Source organism: Protopterus annectens, chromosome 6.part0 (assembly GCF_019279795.1).
Source record: "Protopterus annectens isolate FY-2018-M chromosome 6.part0, PAN1.0, whole genome shotgun sequence".
NCBI lineage: Eukaryota > Metazoa > Chordata > Ceratodontiformes > Protopteridae > Protopterus > Protopterus annectens.
The window spans coordinates 1,410,994,937-1,411,022,377 of NC_056737.1; the positions used below are offsets into that span (position 1 = coordinate 1,410,994,937).

Consider the following 27,441-nt stretch of genomic DNA (forward strand, 5'->3'; position numbering starts at 1 on the left):
TCCTTGGACCACTCCTTTTTGGCATTTACTTATCTGAAGTCAAGACCAATGTCAATGGTCTCTGGCTGACTAAATTTGCAGATGATAAAAAAAAAATAAAATAAATTAGTAGCTATCATTGAATTCCATACCAACACAAATGTTCTCCAGGAAGGGCTGACACAGAAAACCAACTGGTGTCAGAGTCATAGACTAAAACTAAATACCAAGAAATGCATAATAGTATCTTTCAGCAAGTCATCCACCCCGGCAACTGTCATATTGACAGCACACCCCTTAGAGTTGACCCAGTAGTCTTGGACTTGGGGAAGCACAAATACAGTAATCTAGCCTTTGACCATCCTGTGTTTGTAGTAGTGAGGAAATCATTCTATGTGGTGTAACTTATAAACAAAGGTATGGCATCTAGGTCCAAAGAAGTCATTGTTCCACTGTATTCGGCATTCATCAGACCTATCGTTGAGTACAATGCCCCCTTTGATATGTACCTAACCAGGCATATCCAACAAATGGAATGTCCACAGAGGTTCCTCACTAAAAGAATACAGGGTGTAAGTAAAATGTCCTTTGCAGATCTCCTCAAGGCCCTATCCCTGTATTCTTCCTCCTACAAGCTGTTGAGGGGGGGGGGTCTATATTATGCTGTCAAAACACTGTAACAGTGAACACGACATATTCGACAAGTATTCAGCGAAATTCACTTCTTTGATTTGCTGAATACTTAAAGGGCAAAGATGTAGTTGTCCAACTTTTCTTCATGGCAGTGTGATCTCGGAGTTGGTATATTTAGTTGGGGGTGTGAGGGCTGCATCCCCCACATGGGTGGGTTTAGTTTAGGTAGATTTAGTTCTGTTGGGTTGCAGGGCAAGTATTTGTTTGACCTTTAAGTATTCAGCGAATCTCGGAAATGAATTTCACTGAATACTTGTCGACGATGTGATGTTCGCTGTTACAGCGTTTTGACAGCGTAATATGGACCCATTGTGGGGAGCTCTATGCCTCTCATGCAGCGCATTATCAGACCCCACTCTGATGGACCTCCTGCATATGAGCAAAAAAAAAACAACATCAGAATTACCCGTTCTAAAGACTTATACCTTGCCTGTGATATAAATAGGACCTCCTGGAGAGAGGGGTACGCATCCCAGAAATTGCCCCATCTCTGTAACAGGCTCCCCATCCATGTGAAGCACAGTTCCTCCATATCCATATTCAACTTAGACAATTGGATGGAGAACAGAATGATTCATCACTGGTTTGGCACCTATGTCTCTAATGGATGCAGGCAACCTGTAAATGGTTATTCTCCCAGGCCCTTGCTTGTAAATGCTTAATTTCCAAATCTCCTGCTTACACTTATCAAGGGTTGTCAGAGATTTGGGATGCATGGCTTGGCTTAAAAGGACCTTATGGTCATTAGCCTAGTAAACATCAATGAACCTATGGTTATTTCTGTTTTCCACATTACCGTTAATGAACTTGAAGGATTTTTGGACCTTATTTAAACAAAGTGGTGGTATCTAACAGGGATAACTTGTGCTACTGAGATGGTGGGTTGCAGCCTCTCCAGTTTTTGATGGAAAACATATTTTAACATAACAAGTTTAAATTTATTTTTGCAGCTTGTTGCTATTTATTTATATATATTTGTCATCTCAAACTGTTAGCTGTGTATTCATAGAAGATTTTTTATGCCTCATAAATTAGCATTGATGTTTGGAAATGAAAATGGATGTTGGAGATGTAAATTAAAATTGAAGGCTGACTGGCAACATATGTTCTATGATTATAAACTTCTTAATATATACTGGGGAAAAATTAATTATTTTTTTCCAGAGTGCCTTCAATGATAACTTTGAGTTAACCGAATCATCAGTATTGTTTAATTTTCCTATCCCCAAATCTGTTCCCAGGAAAAAGTTTTCATTTTGTTGGACTTTATTAGCCATAGCGTGAAAGATCATCGCTATCAACTGGAAAAGTGAATCTTCTCCTTCCTTCATTGAATTCAAGAATCTGACGTTATCAGTTGCTCATATGGAAATTGTTACTTTAAAACTCAGAACTGATAGAATCACTTCATATTACAATTTATGGTTGAGAATAAGAGAAATATTAGAGAAAACAGACTGCAACTCACCTTAACAAGTCTGATGATCAGTATAAATCAAATGCCATAAGTATTCTGGGTAGACACCTTTGTAAATAGTTATGTCTTTTTTATGTTATTTTTTATTAGTTTAATGTTATACATTTTCATGATCTTTTGTATTTTATTGTTTGTATTTGATTAAATTATATATCCTGCTATTTCTAATTGCTGTTTTAAACCATATTATATTATTGGAAATACAATGAAATATTTGAAACAGTCAAAAAAAAGTTAGCTGTGCAGTTTGTGCTAGCTGCCATTACTTCATGTATATGTCCTATACTCTGAGCATGTGTGGAAGATGGAATCACAAAAATAAAAGGTGAAAGGGGGAGAAATACCTGACTACTGGGCTGTCTTTTGAAACAACCCAGCAAATACAATCACCCCCTATTGTCAGGCAGGATGTTTTTCCTGCTATTACAACCCTCTGCAACTGGTTCTATTACAGTGCATGGTTATAGGTGCTGGTTGGGCTGAGAGGTGCAGAAAAGAATGATTAGCTGGCTAGCATTATGAGTTATGTATCAGAGCCACCACATCTAGGATTTAGTACTTGGACGAGTGGAACAGATGACATTGTTTTTCTTTGGTAATCACTTCATCACATGAAATATTGCAATTCATTTTAGATAAATGTTTGATTAATATGTTAATTCAATTCTGCATTTGTATTTTTTAAGAAACTAGTCAACAGCACTTAATTTTTGTGTCTTATACGCCACCACTCCTGCAGAAAATGTTTCTACATGTTCATTTCTGTGTTCATTGAAGCTATTCCATTTTCCTTAACCAGCCTCTAAAAAGCACACATATGGGCATCTGAAGGCTCCAGAACTCATCTGCTTTATCGACTTATTTGGAAGCAGGCAGTAGGTGCACATACACGGAATCTGCATTTTTTGATACCATCAGGAGACTTTTTTAAAAAAATTAGTCTTCTGCTGGCACCATTTCAGAACTGACTAAAAAGGAAGGATTAAGGCTGATTACTGATGCTCCAAATCTTGAGTTGATCTGGGAGATCTCTTGGCGGTGATCTTTATTTTCCCAAGCAGAGTGAATACCAGTATTTCCATATAGGGTGACTTCTGATAGATAAGTAAACTTTTACAATGACCACATTGCTTTGGCTATTTGATAGTCATCAAGTAACAAACTGACAGTACTCCCTCTACACATCCCACCTCTTTGTCTAAACTAAGTAGCATACAGGGTCGAGATTTGAATATCAACCAGTTATATTTGTTTTATGCAGATTGCTTTTAAGGCTGAAAAAGAATGGAAAGAGAATTTTTCAGTGTCCTGTACATAATCTGCTACTCATAAAATACACACATAAACAAAGCTGAGTCTGAGGAACCAGGTGAAAAAATGGCTGTAGAACATAAGGAATACTCAGCAAAAGTGGGCCATCAGATAAAGTAACATTTTATTGCTTTTGTCTCTAAAGGTGAAAGCCCCCCCCCAAGATGTTGCTTAGTCTGGTGGCCCTGTTTTGCTGGATGTTCTTTAGTTTTTAAATTTACAAAATACAGCTGAGTCTTGCTAACCTGTGATGTTAGGTATCAGACATGACACAGCTTGGCCAATTGAACAGATTACACACATATGGAAAACAATGACATTCTATTCTGCAACAGGTATTTGCAGATGCATTTGTTATAGCAGTTACTGGATTTACCAGTTTTATTGGCTTCCCCTGCACTACTTTGGTCCTTAGGTGAAATAGACTCTATGTCTTTCCATACCTGGACCATCAGTGTCATAAAATACATGCATATGATAGTGCTAAGCACTGAATATATCTGTCAGTAGTTTCTTTGTATGACATCATTGTTAATTTGTATGCATTTATACTTCACAGAAACCACAATATCAAATGAATGTTTCAGAATCTGGTCAATGAAAGACCTTTCTGCAGATTTCAGCCCAATTTGCAACACAGAATTCTTAGGCTGCTCAATTGTATGGCAGCAGGTGTAAGTTCATAAGTTTGCAGATATGGCCTACTGGCCTATATGGAAGGCAGACTCTAATATATATTTTTTCACTAACCATACAGTATTCTAATTTTTTTCTTAAGTGCTTCTAATGAGACAGATTTTCTTAAAATATCCTGTAGCTTGTTCCACAATCTTCTTCTTCTTCTTTCGGCTGCTCCCATTAGGGGTCACCACAGCGGATCAAATGTTTCCATTTATTCCTGTCGTCTGCATCTTGCTCTGTCACACCAACCACCTGCATGTCCTCTCTCACCACATCCATAAACCTTATCACAGGCCTTCCTCTTTTCCTGTTACCAGGCAGCTTAATCCTTAGCATCTTTTTCCCAATATACTCTGCATTCCTCCTCAGCACATGTCAAAACCAACGTAATCTTGCCTCTCTGGCTTTGTCTCCAAACCTTCCACCTGGGCTGACCCTCTAATATACTTATTTCTAATCCTGTCCATCCTCATCACACCCAGTGCAAATCTTTGTGCCAGTCCCAAGTCCGGATAAATGGGGAAGGTTGCGTCAGGAAGGGCATCCTGCGTAATATCTGGCCAAATCATACATGTGGACAACAGTAGCTTGTTCCACAATAATAGAACCATTTTGTAAAGAATCTAATGTTTTTCTTTTTTTTTACTAAGAGATATAAAAATGGTACATTTTCATGCTGGTATGTTTTTATAAATTTATAGAAGAAAAAACCCACGGTGGTAAACAGTGCTTCACCATGAAATGCTCTTAATGCCAGGCAACATTCCCCTCAGACAAATATATATGCAAAGCTGACAAGTTCAAAAACTGGAGCATAGAAATGGATGTCATATTTTTGCAAAATTAAATTATTTTTTAGTAAACATTTTTCTTGGACTTGCTCCAAAAGAAGATTTCCATTGGTGAAAGAGGCACTGAATTCCAAGATAAGCTGCACAAATGTTTAAACAAACCTGTCAATAATGTAGGATCCCTAATAGTGATAGTTTTAAAAAGCAGATTCATTAATCTAAACTTTTTATTTTTTGAACTCAAGAAGTTTTCTCTACACATCATATTACTCTTAATAATGATACCTAGATCCTTGATTGTTTTAATTATATCCAGTGGTGCGTTTCCTAATATATGTCTCTGGTCTGTAACAACCTGATATTATAATTTTACATTTTTGTAGTTTGAACCATAGGCCTAATTGCTTTACACAGATATTAATCATGTCCAAATAGGTACTGATCAGGTTCACATCATTATTTGATGAGATCGCTAACCCATTTGCATAATCTGCATACTTTGTGAGCCAGCATCTGGTTGTTACTAGAAAAGATGCAAGGTCCATATTAAGAAATATTGGTATCAATACTAGTCCTTGAGGTACTCTCATTTTTACTATCCTCCATTTTGAGCAACCTTCCTGCAGGACTACTCTATGTGACCTGTCAGCCAGGAAATGATCAGTCCACCTTATAATTTTAAAATTAATTGTTAATAATGCCAACGTGTGACAATGAATCAAAAGCTTTTGCAAAGTTGATGTTAATTGTCACTACAGAAAGACCCATGAAGCAGATTGGTTTACTTAAAGTAGATCTGCCATCCACGAACCCATGTTGCAATAAGCTCAACAAGGGTATATATATCTATACACACACACACACACACACACACACATATATATATATATATATATATATATATATATATATATATATATACATATTTACTGCCCCATTTAGTAGTGCACTCAGACATCTCTTGAAGCACTTACAAGCGACTGATGTAAGGCTGATTGGTCTATAATTTTTGTCCAAATCTATCCTGTTTCTCCTTGTGGATTGGAACCACATTGGATAGACTCCACTCAATTGGTTTCATATCTTTTTTGAAGTAAAAAATTAAAAGTATTACTAGAGAACCTGTTAAGGCCTGTTTTAACCAGATTATTGAAATGGCCTGACAAATTGTCTAGCTTCCATGCTTGAGGTCAGTCTTCTTTAACCTTCAGTAATGACTGAACAACTAGTTTGTGGGTGTGTGTGTGTGTGTGTGTGTGTGTGTGTGTGTGTGTGTGTATGTATATATATATATATATATATATATATATATATATATATATATATATATATATATATATATATATTGAGAGAGAGAGAGGGGCAGACGGAGTCACCCTAAATTATAATTACTTGTGGTTAGGTACAATTCATAGACAAGTTCTCATCAGAAAAATGTTTGCTGAAAATTCTTTAACACTTAAAATGACTTGATATTATCAATGGAAAATAAAAGAAAAGACAGTCTTTCACTGGAAAATATTACTCTGTAGTGGAAGCTCATCTTTTATTTTCTGCAGATAATATGAAGTCAGTATAAGTAATTCAACATTATGCTACAAATTCTTACAAGAGAAGATGGGATGGATACTAGCACAGAATTTTGTAAAAGTAGCTGAACTGGAATGAATACCTGCTTTTGAGAATTGACATATTTGTAATAATATTTCTTATTGTCCTTTCCTGTCACAAGCTCTTCCAGAGATTTCTGTTAATTTGAATAAAGTGCAGCATTCAGTTTTCTATTTGCTACATTTAATCTCATCTTTTTGTATTAGTTTTGTTTTTTTTTTCGGTTTTTTTTGTATACATCTTATCTTTTTTTTCCAACTTAACTAATCTTCTGAGTTAAGTATTCCATCACAGAAGTCTTCTGAGCACTGATTTTTCTCTTTTTACATTCATTAATATATTGCCACCAAATTCTAGTAACAAAGATCACACTTTGTGCCACAACTGGACCATAAATCTTAGTTAATACCATTAATATTAAATTCCTGTAGATGTAGATTTCTCTAATCATAAACAGTGGTTTTAAACCTTATTTAAGCAGCATTATGAATGGTAAAGTGTAACATCACATTACCCATTTGAAAGCTTCAGTGTTTTAATAATGCATTATGGAGTATATATTTATGTTAGATTATGCAGACACATCCCCATGAGCAATGAGAGCTTATGTGTCAACACCCTGACAATCAGGACAATTAAGCTGAATTTTTGTTTTCCTCATGTAAAAAAAGGTTCATTAGTCAAATCAATAAAGCATCATAAGAAAAATGGTCCCCTTCTTTATGCTGCTCCTCCAACATATCCTCAGAACTGATATCTGAGCTTTAAATGGGAGTAAACCCTGGTTATTTTTTTGACGCAGGATATTTTCAGCACTACTACAGGAACTCAAGCACCATCTGTTGCACTCCCAGTAAGTAATGTGTTGCTGATCTCTGACAAACATTTCTGCTTGCAATAGACAAAATGTATCTTACTAGACACATTAAAAAACTTGAAAAAAACACAGAGGTTACAACTAAAAATTATCTTTAGCCTACTAAGAGATACTTGGATCCTTGTCCCTTTAGTCAGTGTCATATAGGCTCCTGGGGGGGTCTGTGCCTTGCTTACAGGGACCCTGCTATCATTGACCTTGTTTTTTTAGATAAGTCGAATATTGCAGCCAAAACCAGAACAAGAGAACTCATCCTACATCAGGAAATAAAATTAGATGGAGGGCGAGGTTCATCATCCAGTAACTCCCTCTTCTCTGGGATAGAATCCTTCTATAGGTCAAATAATGGGATTTCCTGTCATCTCTCGAACATAGCTTGGACAACTGGATGGGTACCCTTAAATTTACTCTGGGACTTAAAGGTCTTGTCCTCCTTGAGAAGGGTGGTAGATCCTGAGGGTGGCTATTGGCAAGGGCAAATCACCTCTGGTCAAGTTGTCTTGTTTAACCTATGAAAAGTTACAAAAGAGTGTTTACACTGATGTGGAGGTTCTTCCCCCACAACCTCCAGATTTCTGTATATGCTAAGTCTGTGATTGCACTTTCTTGGAGAAAGTATATATAGTATCAGAAATGTGAATCCGATTTTGTTCAAACCCAAATATGCAGACAAAAATTCAGCTGCATGCAGTTAGCCCAGGAACAGCTGAAATGTGACCAGGTAAACAACAACTTTGTTAAATGTGTTAACATTCTGACTACACCAATGGATTTGTCATTTTGGAAAGTATTTAACCACAGACTGAACCACAACAAACAAGGGTAAATGCAACATATGTAAGTATACTTTCTAAATGGTGACCCCCCCACCCATTTTAATGTTATAGAGAGAATTAAGAAAATATTTATGCCACTTAAACTTTACAGAAACTTCTCTGTGTCTCTGTCTATCTCAGCATGGGTCCCTTTTGATTCAGGCAGACATCATCCCTGTTGTTATTTAAATGGGGACATACTTATAATTCTCTGGTCAGCAGACAGTGAGGTTTTAGATCATTCCCTGGATTTATCTGGCAAATATGTTGAAGATGATCAGAAAGCTTTAACTGAAAGACTTAGAAGTCCACAGTCCACAATTAAATGGTAACTATTTAGTGTTTGCTGACTGATTCCTGGGTTGATAAAAAGTCCATGGCTGGACCTTTTCACTCTCCTGACTACTGAAAGGCTATTACATTTTCTACCTTTGTATAATCATGGGGTCTTACTAAATATTTAACTATATTTTGCAGCAAAGGCCTGAGAAGACAAGGAAGTTGAATGATTTGCTCTTAGTTACATGACATAAAAGAGGAAGCTGACAAGTCAACACAGTTTCACATTCCAAAATGTTTCTGATCTTCAGAAAAAGGCTGATTTATTTATTTATTTATTTTGTTGCAAATGTCATCAACTCTCTCTGTAGGAAACAGATTTTTTTCTTTGTGTACCCTTCTCTAATTCTGAGAGTATAGATTAATTCACAAAAGAAGGAACCATTCAAATTCTAGACGTAACATCATCATCATGGTAGATAAGTTTGCATTCCTGCATCAGTTTTGTATTAATACCCCAGTTTTCTAGCCTTTACACCAGCAGATGCTGATGTAGATAAGAGAACACATCTGCCTATATCTAAACATGCATGTACCTTCACAGATATATTTTTAGACTGCGGTGGTGGTGCTGCGGTAGCATTGTCGCCTCACAGTTAGACGTTGCCCGTTCAATTCTCAGTTAGAGCGTCTTCTGTGTGGCGACATGCATGAATGGGCGTTCCTTCATTGAAGGTTTTGCATTAGGCCTGGCAAGCCAGCACGTAAAAATCTACTACCAATCATTAGCGGACGGAGTTCCGCTGTGGCGACCCCTAACCGGGAAAAGCCTAAAGACACAAACAAACAAACCCAGGTAAGACCTGCTAGGTACAGCTGCTTCTGTTCATGCAAGGCTTAAAATCTTAGGCTAGTAACATAATTTATTTAGAGATGCACAATATTAAAGTAAAAGTGAGCAGAATTAGACCCTCATTTTTAAGGTGTCTTATACCCTGAAATTATTACCTCTGCAATCAAATCTTGCCTATTTCTTGTTATTTAGCTGTGTTTTCCATCCAGTTACTCAGGTTATAGGGTGCCTTCTGTTGGGTGTAGGTTGTTTGATCCAATTAAATTATTTAGATTGAATGAGGTATTTCAGCAAAACCGAGTATCTGAGCACAACACTATTAAAAAAAGGATTTTTGTGGAGATACTGATCCCACAGTTAATTCAGAGGTCAATGTACCTTAGAAGAAGTGAGAAACTTCACAGTGTAGTGACTTGCATTATCATAGAAAATTGTCGGATCATTCCTTTCTCCAGAATCTGCAGCAGTGTTGGTTGACCACCAAACCAGTTTTGATCAAATGGAGTGTTGAGTGAAAATTATTTTCTGACTATGAAATTCAGTGAAAGAAAATATTTGACAAAACCCCAAACACCACCATTCAAAAGCTAAGCTGTCTGGACCTCCTTAAATACAGTTGTATTTTGAGGTTGTGAAACTGGGGGAAGGAGAAACACCCCACTGCCATGACCTGGGGTATCACACAGAAGTTCATAAAATTACCCTTTCCCTTTGTGATGATGAATCAAATGACTCCACTACCCCCCATACTTCCCTTTCTGTGACTAGTATCTCTGCTAGCCATTTATATATTTTATTTACATAATGAACCTGAATATTCAGTGTACTGAAAGTAACCCAAAATTTCTAAGTAATGTTTGAGATGGCTAATAGTATGTTCTAGCTTAAGAAGTAGAAATGTATTAAAACATATATGCTATCCTCTTTTATGTTATGTGCATTTTAAAACTTCAGATACTTCTTTAAAAATGTTTTTGATGCTATTATTTTAAATGAGATCAGTCTATAAGTTCATTTACCAGCTCCATGACAGTGATGGAGCCCTGATTGTCACCAATCTGATCTAGGTTAGTTCATGGTCACTGCTGGCTTGGAGGGAGGAGTGATAGCACTGAGTGTATGTCACCCATCCCAGGAAGGTGAAGGAAAAGGAAGTGGTTTGTCTTGCTGTGCCATTGCCACGTGATGGAGACTAGATGGTACAGCTACATGGAGAAAGCCATGGAAAGGACAGGTAGCCCAATGCACCCTACATTTGTGTGGATGATGGCCCACTGTAGGCCAACACTCCATACCATGATCGTAATTATCTACTAGGTATGGAGTAACAAAAGAGCAGATTGATTACTAGTGATGACCAGATGGTTGACTGGAAGAAAAAGAAAAAGGTTATAACCGAAAAGATACAAAACAGTCCATCTGACTGTTAGTTTATTATTTAGAACATACCACTTCAGGAGAATCATGTTTATCTGATGTGCATTGCATAACAGATTGAGCAGAATTATTCTGATTGTTTTGACACCCTAGGAAACAGCTTCTTCATCCTTGTAATCTGACGTTTCAATCATCGATAAATACTGCATAACCCTCTGTTAAAACAGTGACTATTGCTTAAATAAATAATAATTTCCTAGCCTAACATGGACGCAAGTAATTATGTTTTGTAATTTCATCTTTAGAGAAATCAAAACAAAAGAAACTTTCTAAATATGTGTATCTTAGATCAGAAAAAAATATACCTTTACACGCTTAAACTGGGCAGTGGTAACACTATTAGTTGCATAACTAATTTTAGAATGAACTCAAAGATTTTTGTGTAATACAGATGTGCTGGCCTTCTGAGAAGTAGGCATTGTAGTATACTGGTGAAAGCATTCTTGTGTTACTGTCTCTCAGAGTTCACAGATGGTAATGCAACAAAGCATTTCACAGGAACAGTAATACTTTGGTAGGTCTTAGATTTACAAGGATATCTATAACAGTGAAACTTGGAACTAATGAAACCATACAGAATATGCTTCTTGTTAATGAAAACATATGTCAAGGTTTTGTTATCAAATACTAACAACTGCATTAAAATAATTGTTTTAATGATTTCTTTCTTTTTTGTTTCATGAATATTGAAGAAATAAATCCACTCTCTTGTTTCTGATCTACCACTTGTGCATTTTAACTATATGTTTGGCACAGATACATACCTTTCAGGACTTCATTGACATAGCTGTTATAAAAAGATATTCTCCAAGTGTCATTAAGACTTGACTCTCCCCGCTCTGAGACTCCATTCTCTGTGATGTAAATGGGAGGATTGTTATATTCTTCTTTAATCCATTTTAAAATTCTTCTGAGTCCAAAAGGTGTAATCTTGAGCCAAGGAGAACCAGAGTTTAGCCATGTCCTGTCAGACACAGAACCAATCCCCCTATGCATCATATACGACACAAAAAGCAAATTAGATTTTTTGAGTATACGGCTCAAGAAACACATTATGCTAATACAGAAATACATGTATTCATTGTTAGGGATATTAAATCAAATTCTACTAAGCATAATAGCCTGATACATATACACATATGTAAATATGGAAGTTTTCACAGATAATAAATTCTATCATCAAAGTAGTTCAGATAAGAGAAAAATGTTAGTTGTTTTTCATAATTAAAATGTATTATATAAGTAAATCAGATTATCAGATGTGTTATATAGGTTCATAGGTGTGTACTAGGCTAATGGCCCTGGAGCCTTTACAAGCCTAGCCTATAGGATTACCCTGGCAACATGCCACCCGACCTTAGTTTCCAGTGAATCTGTCAAGTAGAGAGACTGGAGTGATCCCTGGGGTGAATTTTCTATTTCCCATCCACTCATCAAGATTTCTCTTGAAGAGGGCCAGTGAGGTGCTCTGTTTGACATGTATGGGAAGTCTATTCCATAGCATGGGCAGTCTCTGGGTTATGAACCTGTCCCTCCAGCACGTTCTGTTGATTCTGGTAATGAGGTTGAGGTCTCTGGAGCATGTGGTGCGGAGGGATTGGGATTTCTTTAGATGTAACATTTCTAACAGAGCTGGGTCAGACATGGCTTTATAAGTCAAGCAGAGATCGCCTCTAAGTAGGTGGTATGAGACAGAGAATAGTTGGAGTTTTTTGAGTCTGTCCATATAGGACAAGTGTTTAAGGCCTAGGATCCTCTTTGTGAGGTACTTTTACGGCCTCTCCAGTTGTTGCAGGTGTCTAGTGAGGTACATGCCAAATGGGGCATTGTACTCGATGATTGGCCTAATGAGGGAAGAGTAGAGGCAGACAATGACCTCTTTCTTCCTGGATGCAAAACCCTTATTAATGAGATGTGCCACATAGAAGGACTTTCTGACCACAGTGGCAGTGTGGTGGTCAAAAGAGAGGTTGCTATCAACCTGTGTTCCCAGATCTCTTATAACACCTTCTGTGTTCAGTGGACTACCATCGATATGGTAGTTCATTGGAACTGGGTTTTTCCCAAAGGGGATGATGACACATTTTTTGGCATTGAGCTTAAGGCCATGGTTCTGACACCAGTCGTTGGTCTCAGTGAGGCCTTTCTGTAGGATGTCAACATCACTTGGGGAGTTAATAATGGCTCCCAACTTGCAATCATCTGTGAACTTTGTCAACCAGAGTCCCTCTGTGTTGGACCGGACTTCTGAGAAGTAGATACCAAACAGGAGAGGACCCAGGACTGATTCCTGTGGGACTCCACTCATGACTGGTCAGCAGTCTGACTTGGAGTCAGCTACTGTCACACTGTGGGTTCTATCTGTCAGCCAGTTTGCAACCCACCAAGTGATACAGGGGTTGATGCCTAGCTTAGTGAGTTTTTCTATGATTTCTAGGTGTTATATAAAGCCTATTTGTAATTTGCAACATGAATTATGCTTGCTTGTGAATTTGTGCAGTCGCACCAAGGTTGATGCTGAAAATATTCACGGCAGACTAAAAAAAGTATGGAAATAAATAATGCTCATCAGAAAGATCATTTAACCATTGAAAATTCCCTATTATTTATGGGTCCTTTGATATTTATAACGATGATCTGTTGAGGGACTTTTTTATAAGTTTTGCCAAATATTTAGAGTTTTTAGGAAAGGGTACACATATTTCTAATGACACTCCTCCCTTACAGATTCTACTAAAACTGCTTATATGTTAATGTCCCCAAACCAACAGCACAAAATATATAGGGAAATCCTGGGTTACCTTCACTTCACTGACAGACCATTTAATTGAAACTCATTTCACTGACAGACCATTTCACTGACAACTAGTATTTGCAGGAATTTAAGGCAAATAACAGGGATTTGTCCCCTTCCCCAATGTAGTGCAATCCTGGAGTTAGTATATATTGTTAAGGGGGGTGAGGAGCAAAGCCCCCCACCTATTTTGGTTTAAATTCTGTACTTTTTGTGTTATATTCTTCTTTTAAACCAAAATAGGTGGGGGGGTGTGCCTCCCACCACCCCCTAACTATATATACTAACTCCAGGGTCACACTACATTGGCGAAGGGACAAATCCCTGTTATTTGCCTTAAATTCCTACAAGTACTAGTCAGTAAAATGGTCTGTCAGTGAAATGAGTTTCAATGAAATGGTCTGTCAGTGAAATGAAGGTAACCCAGAAATCCTATATAGCAGATCAATAACAAAAATGTATGAATATACCAAATGCAGTTCTAAAAGTTGTACTAACAATTTGCTTTACCACAAGCTGTAATAGTCAACTGAAAAGCTATCAGCACCATTGAATGAAATGTAACCACGTATCAGCATAGTTGTGCATCAAGATATATTGACGTGAGATTACTCTGCGTTGTATCAAGCCCATAATGAACAGTATCCCAAGTATTTGAAAGATGAGAGTCATAGTAATATACTGATCTAAAATTATAATTTGTCTACTAGGTATCAAAGAGTTAAGAAACCTTTTGCACAGCTACTATTATTGATAGTAAATGTCTGGTCAGGCATCTTAGATGACCAGACATTTACCAATAACAGTAGCTGTGCAAAAGGTTTCTTAACTCTTTGATGGGTATATTACTATGACTCTCATCTACATTAATTACGTACTGTCACTCATTGGACATTTGCTGTAATGCATGATTTCCCCTCATCATATGCCTTTTAACTTACAAAATCTGTTTTATTGTTTGCAGTGGTAATGCACAGTAAGTATTTATTCTGTAGCACAAAACAAGGCTACCTTACCTGCGCCCTGAGATCATCTGTTCTGGTATTAGAACATAGCTTGGGCGTCTAAAGGCTTAGCCTGGCTCTGTAATCAGCTATTCTACATTTTAGACATTATGTAGATGTCTTAAAGAACTATGTCTTGTTACCTCACACTTAACTCAGACATCATTGCATCTCTCTAGTAGTTCTGGCATGAATTTCATTTCCTTTTGTGTTATGTTGCTAAGTACAAGATTACTACCATAATCTTCCATTATATTATGCTCATTTTGTCTGTCCATTTTCTTACTCTGATTGCAAGCTTTATCATTCTTTCTTCCTCCATTCACTGGCCTAAATATTACAGCCACATACACTAAGGATCTGCTACCATCCCACCTCATTCTGTGGTCAACATCTTGCTTACCTTATCTTTCTCCCTTTCCCGACAATCTAATTCCTCCACATTGCGTCAAGCCTCATCTTTCACATGTGTTGTTCCCCCTTTCTCACCATACTCTTCCTACATAAATAATATTCCAGGAGCACGGTATCTTACTTCCTGTCATCTGTAACCGATATTTCAACAATACATGTGGTGTTGTTGCCTCCCTCCATAAGCACAGCAGGTATTTCTGACTTATTCACCAAGACATCTGGTGTTGTACAGCATGTCATTTTAGCCTTCTTAATCTTTACTGTATGTTGACACAATATTCATTTATTTTGGTATGATAACTGGGTGAGCGGACTGGTCGATAGACCCTTTTCTGCTGAAACCAGAGAACCACGATGCCAGACACAAACAGAAAATTATACATAGATTAAAGAATAAATAGAGTTGTAAAAAGTAGAGAGACAATAAATTTGTACGCTATTTGAAATTATAAATTCAAGTGATATTATTATTTACACTACATATACTTAACAGGTGGCCATTTATTAAAAGTATAATTACAAGAAATGTGTGACTACAGTGTTAGCTGCAAGGACTAGAAATTATTGCTGACGCAAGAGCATTGCTATCCTTAACAGTTGTTCTTATAGTTTGTAAATAAGTGAAGTGACCCATGGCACCTCATTTTTGCAATTAGCAGATTCCAAACCGCTTGGGCCTAACATAGAGAAACTTCTTTCTCCTGTGGAGATTTTACAATGAGGTCTAATGAGGGTAATACTATCTTCCTGGCTGCCCCTAAGAGAGTAGTGAGGCTGCTTGATTTGGAATTTTTTTTTGGGGGGACAGTATCTCATTTCTAATTGCTTCTAGATTTGACAGCTAAATAGAAATGTGTCTCCCTCATTTATTGGTAGTCAGTAACACTGCTGTAGAAGTTGGCAGTGATGAAACTAGGGCTTTGCAAGAAGAACTAATCTGCAAATTTTATTTAGTTTACTTTTTAAATGTCTCTAAATTGGAATGTGAGGTTATAAAAGTGAGCTGTTATTCAGTTTTAGGGATAAGCACATTTTTTGGTTAACGTATTATTGAGAGATGAGGTGATATGAGCTTCTATAACATGGTCTTAGTTGGTGCAGTGGTTTGCTAATAATATTGTCAGTATGCTAGGCCAATGAAAGAGTAGGGTCCAAGATGATCCCTTGGTACTTCTGTTCTGTTACTAGTGGTACCGGATTAGTGTATGTATCAGTAATATTTACAATCTGGGAATAAGGGAGTTTTTGCAAGGTGCCAAATATCATGAAGTTAGACTTTCAAGGAATTGGCTAGGAGCATATTTTTATTCATTTCGCTGCATAAATCTGTAAAGCTAGACTAGTTTCTGTTGAAAGGTCAAGATGTTTGTAAATGACTCAAGTATCAAGATATTATCTGCATAAAAGACTATGTTATGGAGAGCAGGTCAAAGGGTATATCACTGAAGAACAGCAAAAATATGGATGGATACTTGCAGTGAGAAAAATCCTCTGAAATCTGTTTGAGGTATAAAAATACCTGTGTAAACACTTCAATGCAAAAATCCTAAGCATTCTAGATTCTGTTGCATACTAGGGAGCAATACAAATATCGTCCCATTGTTTCTTTATATATTGTCTTTCCATTTTCATTTCTCTGTCTTTTTTAATGTCTCCTGATTGATTCTTATAGTTATTTTCCATTAAGTAATATGCCCTACTAATTATCCCCTTTTTACACAGTTTATGAACTAGACTCGACTATAAACTCAACCAGAGTTGTTCTTTCATTTAATACTCCCCTGTCCCTTTCTCTATGCCTATCCCCTGTTATCAGTCTGTGATAGGAAAACCAGTCTCCAGCCTGTAATCTAAACTCTGCTTGGCCTCATCCCACTCTATGACTTTCCCTCCCCAGTTATTTGCTGCTAATACCTTGGTTCCTTTGCTAATTTTCTCCAATGAATTTCTTCTCTCTCCCTCTCTGTCTTGCCTTTTTGGTATGCCCCTGTTTGCAGTCATTCATACTGGTAAATTCTCCTTTTTCAATTCCCAAGTTGGTTTAGTTCTCAAAATACTTACTGCTACTCAGTAAATATAATATTCTGTATAGTTGTTATTTTTCTCTTTACATGCCTGCACCCCATATAGTACTTACTCCTTATTTTGCAAACCTCACCCATTTAAATATCATTTCTTTCCACTTTGATTTGTAGTCTTCTGCTTGTGATATATATATATATATATATATATATATATATATATATATATATATATATATATATATATATATATATATGAGCCTTAACTATGTATCTCTAAAGTATTCCTACAAATCCTGTAGGTTCCCTTGCTCTTACACCATATCCCTGCAGAGAGGTGGACAGAACACAGTTATTACCATTTGCACACAGTGACAAGTGAAAATAACACTGTAATATTGAGTATGGTCATGAAGGTGAATTCATTAGCCACTTACTCTGGTATTATAATCTTCAGTAATAGGGTGCTACTGTGTTGTGACTATTGCCAGTGTCCACTATTGTGATTTGCCATCTTGGAACTTGATGCAACCAAAAGGTGTAGAGCTAAGGGGTCATATATATGCACCCTGATGATGCTTGCCATATTGGGAGCCTACAGAGAATCACTGCCCATGACTCTGATTATGGGCATGAGAAGGTGTGGTGCTTTGAGTGGCTCAAGGGGATATTGAATAGGTAAACCTATGGGATCATGTGCAAGCAGGTGGTGAGGGTCCAAGGTGTTGAGCCCAAGGAACATTGGCAGCCACAGTCATGATACCACTAATGACCAGTTTTGCTAGGCTGTGTGACCATAGCTGTCAGTAAAAGCTTTCTCAGTAATAGGCTGTGCAATCTGAGTAGAGCCATCATGTGTTAGTGGTGCACAGCCTTTGGTGCAGAAGGCTGTGTGTTCTCTTCCCATACCAGGTAGATTGATTGCTGAGACTGCATAGCAGTATAAGGGGGGGGGGGACTGCTCTCCTGAGTGTGTCATCCTTCTGAAGTGATATTAACTCAAGGCCACATCTGCATGACATTGAAAAGAGTAGGGGTTCTTTATTAATTATAACAGCTTATATACACTATTTACATTATATATATTGTATACATTATTTACAATCATTTACATTTTACTTTTACAACATAATATAATTTTATATAATTTAAGTATTCCCCCACCCTTTTTTCCGCAATTACACTGTGGACAGATAATACCCATTTTCCATTAACTTTTTTTTCACTCAGTCTGTCATTCCATATTGCCCATAAAATATGAACCAATTTTTATCAATTTCTTTCACTTTTTTCCTGGTACCATAATACCCATATTCTATCATATTCATATTTCTGTCTTCTACAATTTTAAAATCTTTCAATATCAATGACTGGACAGAGGTCTTTTTTCAGTGAAGGCCCAGGAAGAAAAGCTCCAGCAATAAGAAATACAAACATTGTAAAAGTTAACAAACATGCAATAAGATTCCAGTAGCATTCACAATCAGTGTCTGTATAATGACAGGCAGTACAGTTCATTAGAGGTTGCATTAACAAAAGATGAGGAACAGAAATATAAACATTTAAATGAGTAGGAGAAACAGTATCAATAGAGGTAAGATCATGGATTGGTGTAAAATAGCACCTTCTGACTAATATGTAGTTACATTTTCTGAGGTTATACTTATCCAGGAGAGCTGTAAGAACACAGTCAAGTGTCTGCTAAGTGAGTAGTTAGGAGCTTTTAAAATTACACTGTGGACTAGTTAGAAGTAACAGGGGTTGGCAGTTTATTCCATATTTTAGGAATGGCATTTGAGAAGAGTGATTCCCCAGCAGATCTGTTAGCTTTGGTGGTTTCTAGAAGAAGTTTGTTACTGGAACGGAGGGTTCTAGAGGAGGTGTATGGTTGTATGAGATTTTGGACAGCAGGGATTTTATCCAGTTGATGCAGGATTTTGTGGACAAAGGTTAATTGTTTATAGTGTAGCAGTTGAGGGAGAGCTGGCCATTTTAGTTGTTTAAGAGTTGTACGGTGATGTGACCTGTGTGTGGGATAAGTGGCAAATTTGGCAATTTTATTGTACCAGGATTCCAGATTAATTAGGTCAGTTTTACGGAGGTTGGTTAGAATTGGGGAGGCATATAGGAGACTTGACAGAAGGTGTGTGCAGGTGACGGTAGCTTTTGTGCTTCTAGTTAGAAATTGTTTGTTTTGGTAAAGAAGACCTAGTTTCATGTGGACCTTCTTAAAGGTTTGAGCAATGTGAATATCGAATTTCAGATTATTGTCTATTTTGATGCCTAGCAGTTTAACAATTCTCTCACTCTCATACACTTCAAAAAAACCCCCAAAAAACATGTTCTGTCATTTCAACTTCCTCACAATAATTTACATATTGAATTACATCCTGAATCCTTTTTTAGGGTATATTTGCTTTAACAGGTAATTTTTTTTTGACAACCTCCACTTTTTACATAAATAAATTGTTTGTTTGTTTTGTAAAGAAGACCTAGTTTCATGTGGACCTTCTTAATGGTTTGAGCAATGTGAATGTCGAATTTCAGATTATTGTCTATTTCAATGCCTAGCAGTTTAACAATTATCTCACTCTCATACACTTCAAAAAAATGTTCTGTCATTTCAACTTCCCCACAATAATTACATGCTGAATTACATCCTGAATCCTTTTGTGGGGCATAGTTGCTTTAACAGGTAATTTGTTTTTGATAACCTCCACATAAAGTTCTTACATAAATAAATAATTTTACACCACGGGAGTATTGTTTTAATTGCATTTTCTTTTTTTCAGTTTCTAAATGCTTCCAGGGGTAAATATAATAGTGTTCACTCATTATATTTAAATACCATTCTTTTCTGTTTTTTCCTACATTTTCTATATTCAGTTTCCATAATAGAATTTTATTCTGATACTCTTTCATATCTTCACTTACATTATACTTCCATCTTTTCCTAAATCTTATTCTCTCCCAAACATTTTTATATTTAATTTTCATCATAACATCTTCTAAATTCCTATTTTCTTCTTTCAGTCTTACCAGTGCTTAATAAAGATTCAAAGAAGCTACATATACGATAGAATTAATTAGCCCAAATCCTCCTTCCTTTTCCCTAACACAAAAAATTCCTATTTTAACAGGATTCAGTCTTGATCCCCATATAAATGAAAATACAATTGACAATAACTCTTTTTCATACTTAGATGGAATCATATATACACTTGCTAAATAGGCCATTTTACCCAAAAGAATTTAATTTATTAGGTATACTTTTTTCTTTTATGACAATCTATACGAGTTCCAATATATATATATTTCTCTCAACTTTTGTATAATTTTCTCCCATTGTTTTTCTCTCTTCATGTTGTTGTTTGTCTTTTGGCTTTTCCCGGTAAGGGGTCGCCACAGTGGAACTCCGGTCCGCTAATGATTGGCAGTAGATTTTTTTTTTTATGAAACGCCGAGGTACCAGCTCGACGCCCAACATTCAACGAAGGCACACCCATTTACGCACGCATGTCTTTTGAATGCTCCCCAACCACGGGGAGGACATGCAGACTCCACACAGAAGGCACTCCCAAGCCAAGCCAAGAATCGAACGGGAGAACATATTGCTGTAAGGTAACAACGCTACCACTGTACCACCGCGGCATCCTGTTTTTCTCTCTTCATATTTGTTCCAAATATTATTCTCAAAATACCTATGTCCTCATCATTAAATTGAATGCCTTCTAGATTACCCCAAAACCCATTTCCTTTACTTTTATCTTTATTAATACATAAATCAAGCATGTTTAAATACCTATTTCATTTTCTAATTCCCTGTTCCAGCCATTCCTTATTCTTAGAACTATATCATCTGCATAAGTAAGAATTATTGGAATATATAATCTTTTTATCATCCTATACCTTGTCATTTTCAATTCTATATTCATTTTATTAACAATCACATTAATAAGTAATGCAAATAAAATGCTGCTTGCTTGACAGCCCTGTCTTATCCCACATTCTAGGTTTATTTCTTCACTTAACCATCCATTTAATTTAATTACTCTTCCATGATTATTCTCATGCACTGACATGATTACTTTTATTATTTTATCACTTTACTGTAATATCTTAATATATTCCATAACCCATCGTATTGCATTCTGCTGAATGCTTTACTCACATCTCTTACAGTAACTTTAGTTTCTGCATTTTTATTTATAATATCACTTTGTTTAGTACCCATAATAAATATTGACTTCCTTTCTCTTTTTTTTTCAAAAAATGTATACTCAAGCAACCTATTTACACCATTTCCTAATCATTTTCCTATTTTTCTCATAAATATTTTATAAACTGTATTGTTCAATACTACTGGTCTCTAATTTTTTATATTCTATTTTCTTCTTTTTTCCAAATAAATTTCATAACCCCAGTACATATCTCTTTTTCTAACTATTCCTTTTCCTAACCATTCATTCAATAGTTCCAAAAAATATACTTTTTGCCATTCATTCATATTATAATACACATAATACTCATTTCAGCCATCCATGTGTTTTTTTCCATATTTAATTCATTTGAAATTTCATTGACCTCTTTCATATTTATATTCTTCTCCATAATCTCATTATCTTTCTTGCTCGGTTCTTTAATTTTCCATATATGCCTCTCTTTTATCTCCCTCTTTTTGAATGTGTTTTTATATACTTGTTTATTACTTCAAATATTTTTCCTGTGTGTTCACACATTCTCCTTCATTATTCTTCATCTCCCTTATTACCCTCTCATTTTCTCTCACTATCTTGCTCAAATACAGATATACTTCTTTTTCCCTTGTAAGAAATGTCTTCATTTATATAGCATTTTAATCTATTCTTGATTAATTTCATATATTGTTTCTCCTTTTAAAATGCTTGTTTTATTTTTTAACACCTCTTTAAATACTTCCTGACTTAATTGCCTATATTTTATTTTTTTCCTTCTCCTCACAGCCTGACATTCTAAGAAGCATTGTTTATAATTTTCTTTAAAGCTTATCCACCAATGTCTCCAGTCTTCATAGAAAATTCTCATTTGTACATGATCTTTCCATAACTGATCAATCTCCCTTATATCTTCCACATCTAAGTCTTTTTGCATTAAATCTTTTAATACCTTTGCATAATTTTATACATTCTTCCTTTTCCTTCACGTCTAACCATATAGCCAGATGATCCAAAAAAAAAACTATTTCCTTTATTCCTTCTTTTAAAATTTTTCAAACTATCAGATATTATAAAATAATCAATTTCTGTTCTAATCTCATTTCTTTTATAAGTCCAATGTTTGTTATCCCGTAAATATAACTTTCCACTTTTCATTACTTCATACACCTTCCTAACATCGCTCCCTTCTTTTTTTTCCTTAAATCACAATTAAAGTCTCCCATTAATATTATTTCCATATTCACTCCAATTAATTTAAGATTTGTTAAACATTTTCTCTCTTTCTTTTTTTAGTAACATATGCATAATTTGCAATAACTCTATGCACATCTTTTTATACCTTACATCTAACATGGTTATTCTACCTTGTTCCACTATAGTGTAATCTAACATTTTTACTATTTCATTACATAAAACATCAATCCCTGAACATTTATTTTTCACATACTCCAGATGATGCTTTCACCCCATAGATCTTCCATCTGTAGCCTTTCTTCTTCTGTTAATATTCTAGGGTCTTCTAAAATAATTACATGCATATCAAATAGCACACAACATTCTAAAACACCTAACCTTCTTTTAATATTCTTTACATTATTAATATTTATAGATAGAATTTTTAGCTTCTTGCAAGTTTATTTTCTCATTCCATCGTACCCTTTACCTTTTTTTCACAATCACACATTTAAACTTCCTTTTTCTATCTTTCACCCTTTTCTCTATTGAATTATTTTTTCCTCTCACCACTTTCAAATTTACATGCTTATTTTCACTTGTTCCCTGTGTCACTAGACCAGTAATTAAGGGGCCTCAATCCTCACCACTAGCACCAGTGGGGAATGTACATTGGGAGGATGACAGGTACACACACAGTATTTCCAGATGCAGCTCTCTGCCTCAAGTGCAGTTTCTATTAAGAGCACACAGAGACCACAGTCAGTCCAGATCCTCAATAAGACTCTCCACTGGCACAGCTGTAGGGTTGAGATCTCAGCTGAGTGGCCAAGCCAAGACCTCCAGTACCCTCTCTGTCCAACTAGTGCTTTGTGTCCCTTCCCAAGTAGCTGACACACATACACTCTTAGAGATTTGTTTTACGTGCACACACACACACACACACACACACACACACACACACACACACACACACACACACACACACACCTGGGAAAGTCTGGCACAGGTTTTCTAACTATGCCCCCTTCTGCCCAGACTATAAGGTAGTTATAACTGTCAACAGCCAGCTCCTTTAGCAGCTACTTTAAGGCCCTTAACAAAGGATGCACAATCTTACTGTGTAATGTTACTATCAATGCAAATGTTAGTTTGACAAAGAGCAAGGCCAATAGGAGTGGCCCACAGTGTCATCAAATAAATATGCAAGTACTCTCAGAACTTAAATATGTCTCACAAAGATCAGCCACAATGAAAGGTTTAAATGTATTTAATAATAAATAATAAAATAACAAGGAAATACTCAGCATATATTTAGAGTGATAGAGTTCAAAATCACAGGAAATATTTAAAACAACATTGTAGGACAGTCTCAAAAAATAAAGAAAAACGTATAAGCTAAACTTTGCAGTATTCCTGACTATATCTAAGAGAATCACTGTAACCTAGTACACTTAATTAGAGCAACAAGGCACTTGTGTGGTAAATGAATCTTGCCAGGTCCAAAACAGAATACAGAATGCAGTCTCTCTTCTCAGAGACTTCTTAAATTAATATCTCAAATATTACTACTGGGATAGCTTGCAGAATGACATTATTTCTTATCTGAGTCTATGCCAGGTAAAACCCCCACTGCAGAAAGCTAGCACTATTTAGCATCTACCTGTGAAAATGCATACACAAGGGCTTTTTCTCAGATTTTTGCAGATACTGGAAGTCATAAAAACAATAAAACACTTGCAAGACAAATACAGACGTCTCAGCACAGACACTGCAACTGTTGCTGCACTGAAACTGAAAGATAACATCTTTTTTATAGCTCAGCCATAAAGTAATTTAATTTTAGCTATTTTTCTGAAGTGTTACAAGTTAACCTTCTATATTCCAGTTTACCCTGTTAACATATATACATTTAAACAGTTGCAATAGTGTATGTACATTTCTGTTTTATTCCACTAGGGTACACTATGGATATATTTTAAGCACATTGCAAAAACCTTTTCAACACACACTTCTGTACCAGCAGTTTGATAAATGCCTGACATACAGTTCTAATACATTTGTAACACAAGTATCTTATATGAATCATGTTGATATTCACAAATGACATATAATTATTTACAAAATTCCAGATAACTGGGCTGGCAGTATCCCCTTTCATGACACCCTGTACCAATCCCTCGCCTTCATTATTTTCATTTTCTTCATATACTATTTTTCATTTTTATCCTCTTACATAGCATCTTGTTCTTCGTGTTCATGTTCTACACTTTTTTTATATTACACACACATTCTTGTATTTGTTCTTGTTCTTTCACTTGTATATGTTCATCAAAATATACCCAAGCATGTCCCATTTTCCCACATGCTTTACACATTAAAGCACATTTTTTTAGCTTTGTTCCCCTTCTTTTCACAAATAAAACATTTTCTTTTATCACAATTATTTATTAAATGATCATCCTTCCAAACAAAAAACATGTTTTCAGCTGTCCCCTATAGCTAACAAAATGTCTGTTGCCTTCTACATGTATTATACTTGGGAGATGTACAATTTTATAATTTTCAAAATCATCCCACAATCCCATCTCCAGGCCATAAACCTCAGTCATCATATATTTTTGTAATATCCATAATTTCTTTACATACAGTCCTTAAACAGTCCTTTAATGCTTCTTTATCAACTTCAGTTCAAAATTGTTCAACAAAACTTTTTTTTTGTTTCTCTGTTAAATGTCTGTACTACATAAGAGTTCCAAGGATTACTGTCTTTTTTATTCCTGTAAAAACCTTTCCATATATTGTTCTGTCTCAAACAAGATGTCAAGATAGGTCTCTTAATTAAGATGTTTAAGGCTCTTACTTCTTCAGGTGAAGTACCCAAAGCTGCAGTCACCGTATCCCATACTTTGCACCTCCCAAGTTCTTTCTCTTCTTTACTGCTAAGCCACACAACAGATTTCTTTTTTACCATCTCTCTTTCTCCTTCTATTTATTTATGTCCTTCCGTTAACATTTATGCCCATGATTTTTTTTCTTTCCTATGATCTCTCTCACCTCTTCCTGCTGTACTTTATCCATAATTTTGCCCCATGAAGCTGCCATTTCACTTTCTGGTTCTCTCTGACTCAGTATTTCTTTAAAGTAGACATCCCACAACTCTCCTGATTGGAGGGTTGCAATTATGTACTCTGATTTAGACTCATCAAATGGACCCTTTTGGAACATATAATCTGCGTCCTGTGAAGGTTTGACTGCCTTCACTTCACTATTTTCCTTTACGTCATACTTTTCCTCCACTCTTGCTAGTTCATCCAAATCTCCAACCACATTTTCTTCAGATAAGTGGTAACTTTCTGGTTCCGCTACCTTCTCCAATTCCTTTTCTTTGCTGTTCGCTCACCTCTTCTCACCCACATGTCGCATCCAGCTTCTCCGAGCTGCCTACATGCTTAGAACAGAAGCCAGAAGTGTAACAATGCAACAAGTTCCCATACATAATGAGTAGAGAAATTTCACTGATGCCCTGGCCAAATTTCCCCTAGTAGTATAAATACCACCTTGGGTTTGCCCTGAAAAGAGGCCACTAGCCTAGTGAGACTAATCTGGTTAAAAAAAGGATAAATAAGTAAATAAATGTGCCCAGTAGCCTCACATCTGAAGCCTCTAATGGCCACAGCTTCATGACCAGCAGAGACAGACTGCATGTCAGTTATCATGTGTCTGATCAAAGCACCATTGGAATCAACATTTACTACCAGAGACGTACGTAACAATGTCTGCTCCCTGTTTTTATCTCTCATGTTATTATACAAATGTTGCATGTTATCACATAAGCCAGTAGAGCAGACTCACAATCTCCACAATGCTGTTTGTAACAGATGTCTGTGCTTGCAACACTGATCTGCATATAAGTTAATTTATTATGAGTGTTATACATAGAATTAGGGATTGATCTGGAGCTATACTGGAGCCACAGGCCCCAACTGTTCCCCATGGCAATTATGTGCATATCAAAGCCAGTGTGAATTTCAGATGCTATAAGTGCTGGGGACACATGGGGAGGCTGGGAGGAGCTTACAGCTGCAGGATGTCCACCCTGTACTAGTGCACTCGTGCAGTTAAGCTGTACCTCCACAGGGGCAAGTGACATGGGGGATGTGGGTGGCCCCTTCCATGTTAATGTCACTGTGTCACTGAACTGTGCCATTTGTTCATTACCATCATTGTCAATCAGTGCTGACATGCCAACATCAGGCATGCGCTGGCCCACTGTACTAGTTCCTACACCAGTAGAACCTGTTAAAGCATACATGATTCTTTGCAGCATTCACATATATGCCTAATTCCTACCAAAGCATTCCTAGTGGTAGACAATAGATATGTGTATACCATGTTGAGACATACATACCTTGATGTTCAGATTCTTGCGTTTGCAGACTAGAGGTACTTAAAATACAGATATTTAGATGGTTTTTGGATAATCAGTCCCATCACACATTGTGTGCACTGTACCATACCAATGTGTAGTGGGCAGTACTAGCCTGGTGTACCCCCTCCTAACACACAGGTAATCACTGCCACCCCAGCTCCCACATCCAAGCTACTCTGGGTATGAGGTATGATGTATGATGGTGCATTATCCATACCCAGACAGAAACACAAGGAACACCTATATCTCAATGAGATATTTCTGGTTTGATGGTCCACCCCCTGTGGTGGACATGTTCTTGGCAATGTGTCATGCCTTGTCCTTTGTAAGGAGTATTATATGTGATATATTTAGCCGCAGCTGTGGCATAGATCTACTATGCCCACCTCCAGCATTCATGTCTTCTATCACTCCCTGCCATACCTATTCCCAATACATTTTGTCTGTGGCACCTTTGCCCATGAGATGAAGATCCTGCAAAAACGCCTCTGTTTTCCAGGACATGAACTTCTTCATCTATTTACTCTGCCAGGGGTCAATGGCAAGCTGTTACACCTGTGAGTTACACATTTTATTTAGTAGGCAAATCACACAGGGTGCAGA

General features: G+C 36.5%; 1 protein-coding gene across 1 annotated transcript in view; it reads right to left on the reverse strand.

Annotated features, from left to right (window-relative positions):
* The window catches only part of LCT (lactase), a 773,291-nt gene that overhangs the window by 108,375 nt on the left and 637,475 nt on the right, over positions 1-27,441 (reverse strand). The window contains exon 15 of the mRNA XM_044073664.1: positions 11,569-11,792. Within this exon, the coding sequence (XP_043929599.1) occupies positions 11,569-11,792 (224 nt within the window). The remainder of the gene's footprint in view (positions 1-11,568; positions 11,793-27,441) is intronic.